Genomic DNA, 15,067 nt, shown 5'->3' on the forward strand with positions numbered 1-15,067 from the left:
TTAATTTTAAAATATCTTTTTTTGAAATTTTCCAAATTTTCGGACAAGTTTCTGGAAAATTTTCCGTGTTAAAAATATCCGGGAACTTTTCAACCCTATTATTATCATTTGCTAGAATTTATTCCAAGTATGAGGAGCATGAAATGTAATTTTTCCTGCTTAGTTTTGCAAAAAGATTCAATTAAATTGCCTGTTGTTTGCAAAGTATATTTAATGTTAGGCTTTATTTCATAGAGATTAATGGACATTGTTGAAATTTACTTTTGTTCATAAAACATATAATTTTAAACATGTTTAGTTCAAAATAGTATAAATATTCATATTTTCGAAAAGCGGTATTGCATGTTCGATTTTTTTTTTTTTAATTAATTATTCTTAAAGCATGTATCTGTTTCCTAGAGAGTGTTGTTAGTTTGCATTTAGAAGTACAGCTCCATGCAATATTTGCGTAATTTAAGTAACTTTGTTTAAAACTGAAATATATTTGTATTAGATGATACTTATTCAGTAGATCCTTGATTGATATAGAGGTCCAACACTTTTTGGCATTTTGTTGCCAATGAAGGCAATATGTTTATTCTAGGCAATATTTTCGTCGATGAGAACACCAAAAAATTTACTAAAGTACTTAACTTAATTAAAAACTTAATTAAGAACTTAATTAGGAATTAATTAGTACTTAATTAATTACATACTCAGGTAATTAATTAAGTACTTAATTAGTAACTAATTAGTACTTAACTTAACTTAATTAAGTACTTAATTAGTATTTAATTAAGTGTACTTTTATGTATATTACTTAATTAATTTTAAGTATATTACTTATTAGTACTTAATTAAGTACTTAATTAGTACTTTACTTAACTTAATTAAGTACTTAATTAGTATTTAATTAAGTACTTAAGTACTTAACCTAAATAAAATACTTAAGTGCCAAACTTAGGTATGTTTTTTTCATTTCATATTAGAATGTTTAGGAAAATGTTGAAACGTCCACCTTATTCGGTTTGGGTGTAAACTTTATATAATCATAACCTTTAAATTTTGAATTTTAAAACCTGTCGAAATAAATTTAGTGTAAGAAAATAAAGATTAAAAGTTACTAATTTTTTGCCCTCACATTTGGGGAAGGGATCATAAATGTTTGAGGGGATTTTTTTTTCCAGGCTCCCATCACCCTAAGTTTTATTTCTTAATCTACGTATAATTGATTACTTAGCTGCAGCTCGGGTTATACGTATATTAAACCGTGGCATAAATAATAAATTACATTTACGCAAAAACTTGTAAAAAAGAACTAACAATTATGCCAATTAATTTCCTTTTAAATAACTACCCTACGTGAGTCTCCTATGGATAGATGCGCCTTCTGCTAACTACCTTGTTTCTTTCCTGTTGTTTTTTTGTTTGCGGCATTGAACGAGCAAGACGTGTTTATACACCTACTTATTATTTTCTAAAAAAATATGGATGTTACGATGAAAAATATAGAAAAACTCATAACGACCAAACTAGAAGAACAAATATAAAATGTTTTAAATAAAACTGTATTACATTTAAAAAATCAATAAAAAATATTTACTGATATAATGGGTGCGAATTTAAAAATAATAACAGATCGACATGACAAACTGGAATACGAATTTAATAAAAATAAAGCAAAGATTGAAATAATTGAAAAAGACGTTACCGATATGAAGGAAAGTATCACTTTCAGGAAGAAACCTTTTAAACAAATTATCACATTCAAACATTTTGATGGCCGATGAAATAAGCAATTTAAAAAAAAAATTATTGATTTTGAAAATCGCTCAAGCCGAAAAAATTTAAGGATTGATGGATTTTCTGAGCTGCCGAACGAAACTTGGAATGATTGTGCAAATCAATATAGAGATATATTTAGAAATAAGCTAGGAATCTTGGATAACATAACTATTGAAAGAGCTCACCGTGTCGGGAAAATAAAAGACGATAAATCTCCAAAAACTGTAATTGTTAAACTATAAGACTTTTAAAATAAAAATAAAGTTTTAACACTAGCGAAAAAACTCAAAGCTAAAGGGATATTCATCAACGAAGACTACGCAAATGAATCACTAGATATAAGGAAAAAGTAATGGGAAGATGTTAAAAGATTTCGCAAAGAAGCTAAATACGCTATTATCAAATATGAAAATATATTCGTTAAAGAACTTTGTAAAAAAGGAAATCCGCGAGGTGTGAAGCCGCGAGATGTAAAGCCGCGAGGTGTAAAGCCGTGATGTGTTAAAGCCGCAATTTTTGTAGTTAAAAAGTTATTAAACTGACATAATGGTTTACGAATCAATTGACTTTGAAACCCATTACTCTGATAACTTTAAAACTACAAATAATATATTACCGCATAACTTTTATCATGCGGGAAAAAAAATATTTAACGAAAAATATTGTAATACAGAATATTTTGATATTGATACTTTAAAAACCCAATTTAAATCATGTAATGAAGATTTTTCGGTCATACACATTTTGCAATTAGAAATATGAAAAATCAAATTTTCATATTTCTAATTACAAAAAAATTTCTTTTGAAAGAAAAATACTATCGAGAGAAGGAGAAATTCTAGCGTATTTCGGAATGATTTAGAAAAAACGATTTCTGATTCAGACTGTGAGGCTCTTACAATTGAAATAATTATTCACAAAAAGCAAAAGATTCTAGTAACTACCTGCTTCAGACCCCCTGACAGCAATTTTATTAAATTTTCTGACTATTTAAATCAAATTTTTATTAAAACTAAGAGTAAAAAAAAAAATTATTATGCATTGCAGACTTGAACATAGACTTTTTAAAATACAAAGAACACGTCAATACTAAAACCTTCTTTGATAATTTATCTCAGCACGGTATACTCCCATTGATAAATAAACCCACACGAGTCACTTTAACTTCAATTACTGCCATAGATAATATATTACCAAACCATTTTTAGATGCATCTCATAAAACAGGAATTTTTAAAATAGACATATTAGATCACTTCCCGATTTTTTTTTCACTTGCAAAATACTTATTCAACGGAGCATGCAATCATAGACCTTGTGAACAACATCAGCTCATCTTTTGATAAAGGACGGTTTGTGTTGGGAGTCTTTGCTGACCTTACAAAAGCTTTCGATACGGTCAACCATAAAATTCTGATTGAAAAAATGAAAAAATATGGTATAAAAAACAAAACCATTATATGGTTCACCAGTTATTTAAATAACAGACAACAATGTGTCATAATCGACGATATTTCTAATTCAAAGCTTATAAAAATAAAATTTGGTGTTCTACAGAAATCAATTCTTGCCCCCTTGTTTTTCCTTATATATACATTTATGACCTTTCTAAAGCCTTTACAAATCTTGATTTCATTATGTTCGCAGATGATACAAATCTGTTTTACTCATCTTCTTCCATCAATGACCTTTTTGACAAAGTCAATCTTGAGCTTCAGCAACTTAATACATGGTTCAGTGCTAACAAGTTATTAATAAACGTACAAAAAACTAAATACTCTATTAAAAGAAATGAAAGCGCTAAACATTTATCAAATCAATATCTATGCTAATATACTATTTATGCTAAAATATAAAATGGGATTAGTACCTTCACTATTCACAAAAAACTTCTTCCATTCAATTACCAATAATTTTAACACTAGAGCAACTGGTAACTTTATCTATTTACAACTGGTAACTTTATACTACCCCGAAAAAAAAAAAAACTCTTAATTCTCTATCTCTTATCGCGGCCCCTATTTATATAACAAATTTATTCCGAAATACACCTTAATTACTTTTACTGACAATTTATTTTCTTTAAAATCAAAACTTAAAAATCTTGTTCTTATTATAGATATAGTTATGTTATATACATAGAATTGCTCTAGTTCACATATAAATCAAAATTTAAACTAAAACAATCAACAACGTGAGATTTATATATCTTTCTACAAAACATTTTAAAAAAAAAAAAAGAAAAAAAAAACACACACACAAATCATAATACAACTAGAAAAAACAATACATAACTTTATCACTTTAATATTTAAAATATTTGTCACGATGTTTATGTGTATTTTGAATCACAATGTTTATGTGTATCTTGAATCACAATGTTTATGTGTATCTTGCGTAATACCTCAAGGTTCTCGATAATAAGTCTTATTCAGTCTTCTACGAGTTCCCTTTAACAATATAATCTTAACAAGTCCTTTATAATATATTCAACTAATGCTTTCTAAATTTATTATTTTCAATTGTTTCTTCTTTTTTCACTCAGTGTTATTTTTTCTATTAAATTTATTTTAGCAGTATTCTTAAATATAATCTTTTGTAACGGAAGTATAATTTGCTTATATTACGATGTAAAAAAATACCTAAAACCGCGCAGATCAAATGTTGCGGCATACTAAATGTTAGTGACTTAAAGTTTTACTTTTTTGCATTACTTTTGTACAAGATCCTGTCAATGTTATTGTTAAATATAAGTAAATTTACTTACTTTATATATATTACTTTTAATTTACTTTACAAATTATATAAAATGTAAGCATATATAATTCATTTTTTATTTTATATAACTTATTTTTAATAAAGGTTTGTTATTATTTTTAAAATAAAAAATTCTTAAAATATTTTATTTTATTTTATTTGCAGTGTCATCTAAAAGCATTTAGTCTTTTTCCATACTGTACAAAAGCGTAATATTTAGCACCATGAATGCATATAAATCCGAACTTAGTTTAAAACAAATGTTCAGTACGTAATTATTCTTCGTTCGATTTTGATTAGCTGCTTTCAGCTTTTCAAATCCAACTTCATTAGTCATTCGTATATGGGTCAGACTTGCAAAAATTTAATCAATCTAGATAGGCCATTTCACGTCCTATATAAACATTTAAATAGTGGAAACTTCATAAAGCTCCCAGAACATTCTGGTAATTTAAAAAAAAACTTCTGATACCTTTAACCAACTCAATAGTTCTATAGTGAAATTAAAGTAACATCCACTGCAATGCACTATACCCCCTATTTTTAAGTAAACACCATCGTTAATTAAATAATATGTAAAGGTGAATCTCCCCAGAAATGCTTTTTACAACATTGTAGGCGTCATTTTAGATTAAAAAAGATACGGGATAAAGTTCATATAAAATACATATTATTCAAAATTAAGAACAAGCCTGAGAATAACTTAATTTTTTCTATGCTTAATCTCGCCTTAAGTAATATTTAATAAAAAACATAGAGTGTATTCTTAAGGTTAATAGCCTATATTTATATAATCAATTAATATAATTGCGATCTTTGTATAGCATCGGTTTTTGTTTTTGTAACAATATTTCATTATTGTCAAAGCAATTTGTTCTTGATTTGATATAATTGTCAACAAGTTTCGTTTTCGACATCACGTTATTGTCAACAAATTTCGTTTTCGACATAACATTATTCCCAATGCACTTCGTTCTCGACATGGCATTATAACCAACTCGTATCGTTTTCGCCTCGTTCTCTACACGTTCACAACATCTTATTGTCTTTAAAATATTTCGATTATGTACCAAAATTAAACAGCTAACAAATTTTTCAAGTATTTTACTCATAATCTCATCGTCATCTTGTTCCATAAGTGTATTTTCATGAAAAGACACCTTACTAACAAAGCCGCAGTCATTCAGATTTTCAGATGTACATATTAACGATGACTCAGGTTGCAATTGCTTACAATTAATATTTAACGGTACGTTTTTTGTGTTTTTTTTATTATCCAAACTTAACAATCCTGGAAAGCATATTAAATATTTAACAAAACTCAAAATTAATCAATCAATTAATCAGTATATAAATATATAAATATATATATATATTTTATATATATATATATATATATATATATATATATATTTATAAATGTATTACATATATATGTACATATATATGTATATGTGTATATATATATATATATATATATATATATATATATATATATATATATATATATATATATATATATATTTATAAATGTATTACATATATATGTACATATATATGTATATGTGTATATATATATATATATATATATATATATATATATATATATATATATATATATATATATATATATATATATATATATATAAATATAAAAATATTTCCAAAGTTTCTCTTCAGCACAAAATGAGTAAATACTAATAAATAAGACAATTTTTTTAATTTTTGTTAAAATCATTTATTTTATAAAATACATGTTTCGACTATATCATAGCCATTATAAGTTAAAATATATTAAAATGCTTAAATTGATTTAGTAAAATTAAGTTGAATTAATTAAAACCTTGTAATAAAAAATTAAAACCTTAAAATAAAAAATAAAATAAAAATGCAATTAAATAATCCATGAAATGTTTTAAAAAGATAAAAGAACCTTTAATGTTAAAAGAAACTAGATTCAACTTGTCATTTTTACATGGTTCATTTGTTTATTAATAGTGGGTTTTTCCTACTCTATGTACATGCTTTCTTTTCTCCATGATATATATAGAAAAAAGATATATAGAGAAAAAATGATATATCGAGAAAAAAAAAGCATGTTTCTTCTATATTATGTATCGGACAAAACGAGTGCAACCAAATAATGCTAATTTAGTTTCTTATATAAGAGTGCAGCATTTTTTCAATTTAGAGAAAAAACTATGTAACTGTTTAGAGACAAAGTTCTTCAAGTTTTATTCATCACAAAGTTTATTATTTGTACACGAAAATTAATAAATTAATCAAAAGTATTAAAAAAAGTTGATTTCCTTCTGGACAAAACAAGTGCAACTCGACAAAATGATGACCAAGCTGTATTTTGGTATCAATATTTCGTGGCGAATCCTTTGTTGTCGATCACAGCCTTGCATCTTCGAGGCATAGATTCGATCAGGTGATCAATGAAACTTTGTGGAATTGCTGCCCAAGCCTTTTGGATTTGTTCAAACAGTTGATCCTTATTACGAACACCTTTACGAGTAATTCTGCGGTTGACGATCTCCCACAGGTTCTCGATAGAGTTGAGATCCGGAGATTGAGGTGGCCAATCCATTACCGATAGGTGGTTGTCTTGAAACCACTGCTTGACTACTTTTGCAGTGTGTTTCGGATCGTTGTCTTGCTGAAAAACCCATTTTATTGGCATATTCCATTCAGCATGAGGTAACATAACATCTTTCAGGATATTTTTATACATGAAACGGTCCATTATTCCATCTTTTCAATGTATTGGACCTAGACCGTTAGTAGAAAAACGCCCCCAGACCATTACATTGCCTCCACCATGCTTCATGGTCTTATGGCAGTAACGTAAATCGAGGCGTTTTTCGCCCGGTCGACGTACACGGCAAATGTCATCGCTCCCAATGATGTTGAACTTCGATTCATCACTGAGCAAGACAGTTCGCCATTTCTGCACATTCCAGTCAATATGAGAAGTAGCAAACAGGAGTCTTTTCTTCTGGATTTTTAGTGAAATCAGCGGTTTATTTGCAGGGCGACGAGAAAACAATCCGGCTTCAACAGCACGTCGTCTGATTGTTCGGTCCGATACAGGCAGCTCTAATTGCTTTTGTATCTCGACTGATGATATCCAGGGACTCGTCTTGACGGATCTGACGATCATAGAATCCTCTCTACAAGTGGTGGAACGCAGTCTTCCACCTTTGTTATCTGCTGCCAACTTGCCTGTAGAACAATATTTGGAACATAATCTTGATACGGTCCATTTTTTCACGCCATATTTATCACAAATACTTTTTTGTGACATTCCATTTACATAATCGCCAATATTTTATTTCTTAGTTCCAATCCAAGACTGTCGGGAGCCATTTTTGCACTTGAAGTCATAAAAATAATAAAAATAAATAATCACGCTTCTCAAGGCTTACCGTGTTACATTTACCTTGTGTTGATACAATAATGCTCTGTGGAACACAACGTCTTGGTTGGATGTGGGCTGTATTGATGTAATGAAACACTTGTTGTATTTCACATCTTGTATTGATGTTCTTCGATAAAACACTTTGATAAAACTCACTTCGATAAACTGTCTTGATAATACTGACTAATTGACCTCCATATACTGACTGAATTGCATGTCGATTTACATGTCTCTTATATAGTAAAATGAACCTGTGTGAATCTGTTCTGCATGAATCTAGATGCTTCTTTTCGATGCTTCTGGAAGCTTCTGGATGCGTCTGGATGCTTCTGAATGTTTCTGGATATTCTGGATGCTACTGGATGCTTCCAGATGCTTCTTCTGGAAACTTCTGGACGCTTCTGTATGCTTCTGGAAACTTCTGGATACTTATATATATATATATATATATATATATATACAACTCAGTCAGGTCAGCTCAGGTTATCCTGCTACTGGTAACATGTAACCCAGTACAATTTGCTTCATGTCCTGCTGCCTTGTAGGATACCTCTTTTTAGGCAAAGGTTAGGAGATGCCAACTCCGACTTAAAACACCCCCAGCCTTGGGATTCTTGGGTGAGTAAAGGCTAGAGATGATTTCTCGATAAAAATACTCATCTTGGGCAGATTTTAGATGCATCCGGCTACTGTCTTGTAGAAGGCCTCCTAGCCAAAGGCTTAAAGGGTAAGCAGATTCTATCTGTTGACCATCCTCTCACTGCTTATTCATCTATTAGGCTAACGTAGATGTATTTTTAATGCATTGTTTCCAGTTTAGGTTGTTAAATGCTGGATCTTCTTGACTCAATGCATAGGCTTTGCTTGTGTCTCTGTTTATATGATCAGGCAACTTATTCTATTATCTCTTAATGAGGGTACAGCTCTAAAAATCAGTTTTATGGTTCTGACGCCGGCAGGTAGTCAGGTTTCCCGAACTCAGTGGTAGCTCTCAGAGAGGCTGATTCCATCAACAGCTGAAAAATATCAAAGTATTAACAGTGCCATGTTGCACAGGGATGGTGTCCCTGTTTGTACTTTTGGTGTGCATTGCGGAGGCCACATTTGGAGCCCTAGTTATGAGGCAATTGCGTGGGCTATTAAACAGTGTTCTGAATACTATCTATGCTTGAGTCAAGTTCTTCAATCTAATTTAAAAATGAATAAAGTACCAAAAACTATAAAACACAAAAAACCATCATCATCACCAAGTTCTCTAAACCTATCATTCACTAATATTCGTGGCCTTCAAAGTAACTTTTCTTCTGTTGAGTCTTATATCTTGCAGAGTTCACTAAACCTACTTGCTCTTTGTGAGACTAATTCGAGTTCGGCTGTCTCATCTTGTGATCATAGTGTTGATAGTTATCTTCCTTAAGTTCCTAAAGACTCCAATAGTCACATGCTCGGCCTGGGCATTTACATTTGTAAGAATTTACCCATTTGTCGTGAAACTAGGTTTGAATCCACAGACTATTTTTTCGTTTAGCACCTCTTTACTCCATTGCCTTTCTGTTTTTTCTATACCGCTCTCCTTCATCTCAAGACTGCACTCTTTTTGACATTATTTCTGATCATATTGACCAAGCCCTCTCTCTTTATCCATCAGCTAATATAGTTTTTGTCGGTGACTTTAATGCTCACCACTCTGAATGGCTTGACTCTAGTGTCAGTGACTCTGTAGGCATTAAAGCCCACAACTTTTGCCTTTCACAATCCCTAACTCAAATAGTCAACTTTCCAGCTCGTTTTCCTGACAACCCGAATCATTTACCTTTTCTATTCGACTTATGTCTTGTTTCCAATCCTAGTCAGTGCTCAGTTTCTTCACATACACCCTTAGGTGCTTCTGATCACAGTTTGATCTCTCTAAAACTATTAAAAAAACAACGTAGAAAACAACGCAATTGATGATGTAAAAAAAAAGTGTAAATCATTGTTAAAAACCATGTAAATTGAGTTTAAAAAATGTGCTATAACTTTATCAAAGTTCTCAATTATGGTTTAACAATACGGTTACACTACACAACCGGACTGTAAATACATATCTACTGAATGACATATCTACTAAAAAACATATCTACTGAATGTTGCTTCTCTTTCTCTTTTCTACAAATACTATAATGGGCACTGCTTTAAAGAGCTAGCGTCTCTTGTGCCATTTACTAAAATTCATTCTTGGGTTACTCGTCATTCAATTAAGTCTCATCCTTTTTCTGTGACTGTTCCTAAGTGCTCCAAAAACACATATTCGTCTAGTTTTTTTCTTCGAACATCAGCTCTTTGGAACTCGCTTCCTTCATCTTGTTTTCCTGATTCATATAATTTGCAATCCTTTAAGTCGTCCGTCAATCGTTTTCTTGCTCTACAATCTTCTTCTTTTCTCTTTCAGTAACTTCAAACTTTAATTAGTGGCTGCTTGCAGCCTTGTTGGAAGCAAAGATGTTTATAAAAAAAAAAAAAGTATATATATATATATATATATATATATATATATATATATATATATATATATATATATATATATATATATATATATATATATATATATATATATATATATAGGCAATTCAGTGAGAAATAGGGAAGAAAAACAAAAAGAAAAATGTTATAAAAACAAATACTAAACTCCAAAATTCTTTTTTTTGACTATTTAAAAACGCTTTTAAGCAAAAAAGTTATTAAAAAAAATTTATCATACCATAGCATGGTTTAAAGTTGTAAAGGTTGTATAAACGTGTTTTGAACGTGTATTTACAGTCCGGTTGTGTAGTGTAACCGTATTGTTAAATTATAATTGAGAACTTTGATAAAGTTATAGCGCATTTTTTAAACTTAATTTACATGGTTTTTAACAATAATTTACACTTTTTTTTTTTACATCATCAATTGCGTTGTTTTCTACGTTGTTTTTTTAATATTAGAAATTTCTTACAACCGTCACAGTTACGACTGTCAAGACAAAAAAAAAACATAAAAATGCTTATAAAACGTCAAGTGAAAACTATGAAACCCAGCATATAATAATACTGTTATGTGCTAAATACACACACCAAATATTTTTTTTTACCACGCCGTTCGCTGCATTAAGTCTGAAAAAGTCGTTTTGTTCAAAATTGGTAAAAAGTAAACCTTACAACCGTCAGAGGTTATTTTTGAAAAAAGTTTAAAACTTGAATGCTACAACTTTGGCATACTAAATTATGACAGTATTTCACATTTCTGGAAAGTTTAAAGCCATTTCCTTTTTCATTTCCTTTTTCGATTCATTTTTAAAAGCTAAGAGAGTGTCAATTGGTATGACCACTTCTGATAGTGCAAAATAAAAAAAATGTATATATATATATATATATTTATTTATATATATATATATATATATATATATATATATATATATATATATATATATATATATATATAGTTAACAGAACTTTATTAGATGCATTTAAGAACACTAACTGATAAAGGAAGAAAAAGCATTTTTTTTTTTAATTGTTTAAAATAATATTCTAGTAGTACTAGTCATATAGTTAAACCTGACACATAAGTTTTGTTGTGTAAACACCTGATCTTTTGCTAGATATTAAACAAAAACTACAATAATCAAAACTCAAATTTTTTTATATAATCCTGATGCAGAGAGTTGGTGTTGAGAGATGAAGAGAGTCGGTGGAATGAATTACCAGAAGAAATAAATTTTTCAAAAATTGTCTAAACTGATTTAAAAACGAGTATGTTCAACTTATGTATAAAACTGCTTATACTTCTATACTTATGCATAATGACTTGAACCCTGTACAATATGACTTTACCCAATTACATTTTTTATATTACGTCTCAAAATGGTTACAATAAGTAACATGGTTACACTATTTTATAATTTTAAAGAATATAAGAAAATTTATTCAACAAATCAACAGTGAAGGTAATATGCAGCATATTTTAAAATTAAATATTTAAAAAAAAATTAAATTAAACCCAATAAACTTATACCAGTTATTATTGTTTTAACTAACAGCAAAGAAAAAAATTCTAAAAAACTAAAAGTTGCAAAATACCTGCACAAATTACCATAAACTAATAACGCAGACTTGACAGAGGAACATTATGGTTATGACTGAAAATATTCTTGCAAAATTTTGTTACTGCTGTTATCACAAGTGATGAGCTTTAATGACCTGATTATTTATAAACTATCATTTGAGCTTCCCGCACAAAGACACCCAATTGCAGTTATAGGGCTGTCAATGTGTACACAGGCACCCGGGTATCAACCCGTTGGTTACTGCCCAGGTAGCATGACAGTATTTTTACATGTTTAAAACTCATTTCATTCATTTTTATACTTTAAAACCATTAATTGTAGTATAACAGTTTTACAATCTTAAGTATTTAAAAAAATCTTGCAGATCTTGTTGTTAAAAACTTAATAAATACAATTACTTTATCATCATCAGAATTTCTGAAAACATTCAAAATAATGTTCGAAAATTTATTTTAGTTTCTGATTCAGATACCAACTTATTATTTGACTTTCTGATTCAATTACCAACTTATTATTTGACTTTCTGATTCAGATACCAACTTATTATCTGACTTTCTGATTCAGTTACCATATTATTATTACTCGATGGTTATTACTATTACTAATGTATTTTGATTTTAAGTAAAACAGAAATTTCTCTAACTTGTTTATTAAATTAACTCTCTCACAAAAATCTTTTAAACCTGAAAGGAGATATAGTTATGATACTTTAGCACCAAAGAACCTGTGCATACATGTAACCTTAGTTCCATCAGCATACACTTTCTTGACTGCTGCGCATGTGGTCAATTGACAACATGCATCTTTGGGACTCAAAACAGTTGAGACGCTAGTATTTCTAAACCGTAATAGGGAATACATATGTAACCTGGACACTTTTTTTCTTTTGCTGAACATATTTATTTAGGCCATAAAGCATTGTATAAATACAAATAGCTGTGGCAAAGACATAATTTGTCTTTTCACTTAGTCACTTAAGCCACTTGAAGAAAAAGAACATTTCTAAATAGGTGGACTCATTGAGTTAAAAAATTTTATGGACTGTTTATAAGAACATCTTTTATAAAAAGTATTATTTTTTAACACACACACAGGTACCCTCCTTTTCACTCAACGGGTACCCGAGCAGGCATTTTCACACTTTTTGACAGCCCTAGGTAGGTGTCCTAAATATATCATATTAAGATTTGAAAAAAGTGAAATAGGTATTTCATAAATAACAATTTTTTGTAACCTGGTTAAGTAAGATATTGTTAAAAAACGGCTTAAAAAATCCCTTGAAAATTACAATTTTTTTACAATAAATTTGAAAACATTTAATTTTTATTTAAAACTTTAAATTGTTTAAACTTTCTACGAAATAAATCTTTTTTCGAGAACCAATTTGATATATTTTTGGTGAAAAATATTTTTGATAATATATGACACCCACCATGTTGTTTGGTGTTTTGGTGCGGGAATTTTTTTTGAAACGAACAAAATAATTGCGATTTTCCTATTCAGCATTAATATATTCATTGATTCCTACAACAAACCAATAAATATTTTTTTACCATAACCCTAATGAACATGTATTGTGTACGGTGAAAAAAAGCTTTAATTGGTTGAATTTATTGTTAATCTAAGTCATCCTGTAAAACTAATAAAATTTCTATTCAAGACACTAAATGGGCTCAAGAAAAAAATAATTTCACTAGCATAATGATAACATATGTTTTTATTGACAGGATTGTAAATAATCTTGTAAATAAAATGTTGAAAATTATGTAGCATGTTTAAATGACTGTTTTTTGAATAGTAGTAACTGAAGTTATACTTCAAACAAAGTTTGAAGTTATACTGCAACAAAAATGAAGTTATACTACAACAAAAATGAGCTAACAAATGACGACTTGATCCCTTAATTGTAGATATTAATAACTATGTTCATAACTTATCTCGTTTACCACCACTTGGTTTGAGCAGTAGAGGACATCATATTATAAAATGGTTTTTTTAAATGAAAGATTGAAAGCTATTTATTATCAGTTTCATATTTTAGAGGAAACTGATAACGAATAGCTTTCTTTTTTATTAGGTTATTACCAAGATTATTAAAATTGGAAGCATTTCAAAACATATCTACTAGGGTGGAGTGAATTTTAGTTTTTTTTACAATTCGTTTAGCCTGGGTGTGCAAAAGTTGTCTATTCATTTCAGAAATACTCTTGAAAAATATCAATGTTCTAGGAAATTATCTTGAGGTGCCTCAAGACCTTTAAAATTTTAATGGGTCCCTAATATTATGTAAAAAAAAATTTCTCAAAAGTATGTCACGTTGGGTCTCAAAAGAAGCAAAATTTTATAAAATTTTAAAAATAACAATTATTTTATAAAAAAATTATTATTTAAAATTTTTTTGAAATTATAATTAAAAAAAATAAACTTTTTTTATTTTTAGTTTAAAAGGTCAATTTTTCTGCAATAAACTATAATTTTTGTTTAATATCTAGCAAAAGATCAGGTGTTTAGCAAAACATGCTAAGTGAAATACAATTGACATTTTATATACTGATTTTTAATAAACCTGAAAATTGAACACCATTCAAACTTAGATACGCTAACCATACTAAATCTTTTAATTTCGAAAAATATAAAAACGATACTAAATCATCTAAAGAAGGTTGGAGGTTAAAAGAAAATAGACAGTTAAATGGAAAGTTGTAAAACATTGTAAATCTTACAATCCAACAGTGAAACGATGCAACCTATGTTTATATAAAAAGTATGTCATAATATCTCACACCAATGATAACTTATTATATAAGAGGAATGAATTAGTATCTAAACACTACACTATAACTTTATATTTTAACGATTTTTTGTTTCTTGATTAGAATTACATGACTGATGATTGCCTTTAGGCAATCAATAAGTTAAGTTTTGTTACTTTTTGTTAACTTTAAGTTAACTTTTGTTACTTTGCATTTCTTGGGGAGAAGCATATTTATCAAATAGAAATAGATTTTGTATTTGGACCATCGTTTTTCTCATTATATA

General features: G+C 28.8%; 1 protein-coding gene across 3 annotated transcripts in view; it reads right to left on the minus strand.

The window, feature by feature from the left end:
• Positions 1 to 5,281: 5,281 nt before the first annotated feature.
• The window catches only part of LOC101238762 (uncharacterized), a 161,455-nt gene continuing 151,669 nt past the window's right edge, over positions 5,282 to 15,067 (minus strand). For all 3 annotated transcript variants that reach the window (XM_065800743.1, XM_065800744.1, XM_065800745.1), the window contains one exon: positions 5,282 to 5,811. In XM_065800743.1, coding sequence (XP_065656815.1) covers positions 5,315 to 5,811 — 497 coding nt within the window. In that variant the 3' untranslated portion in view covers positions 5,282 to 5,314. The remainder of the gene's footprint in view (positions 5,812 to 15,067) is intronic.

The sequence above is a fragment of the Hydra vulgaris genome, chromosome 07, assembly GCF_038396675.1.
Source record: "Hydra vulgaris chromosome 07, alternate assembly HydraT2T_AEP".
NCBI classification, from domain to species: Eukaryota; Metazoa; Cnidaria; class Hydrozoa; order Anthoathecata; family Hydridae; genus Hydra; species Hydra vulgaris.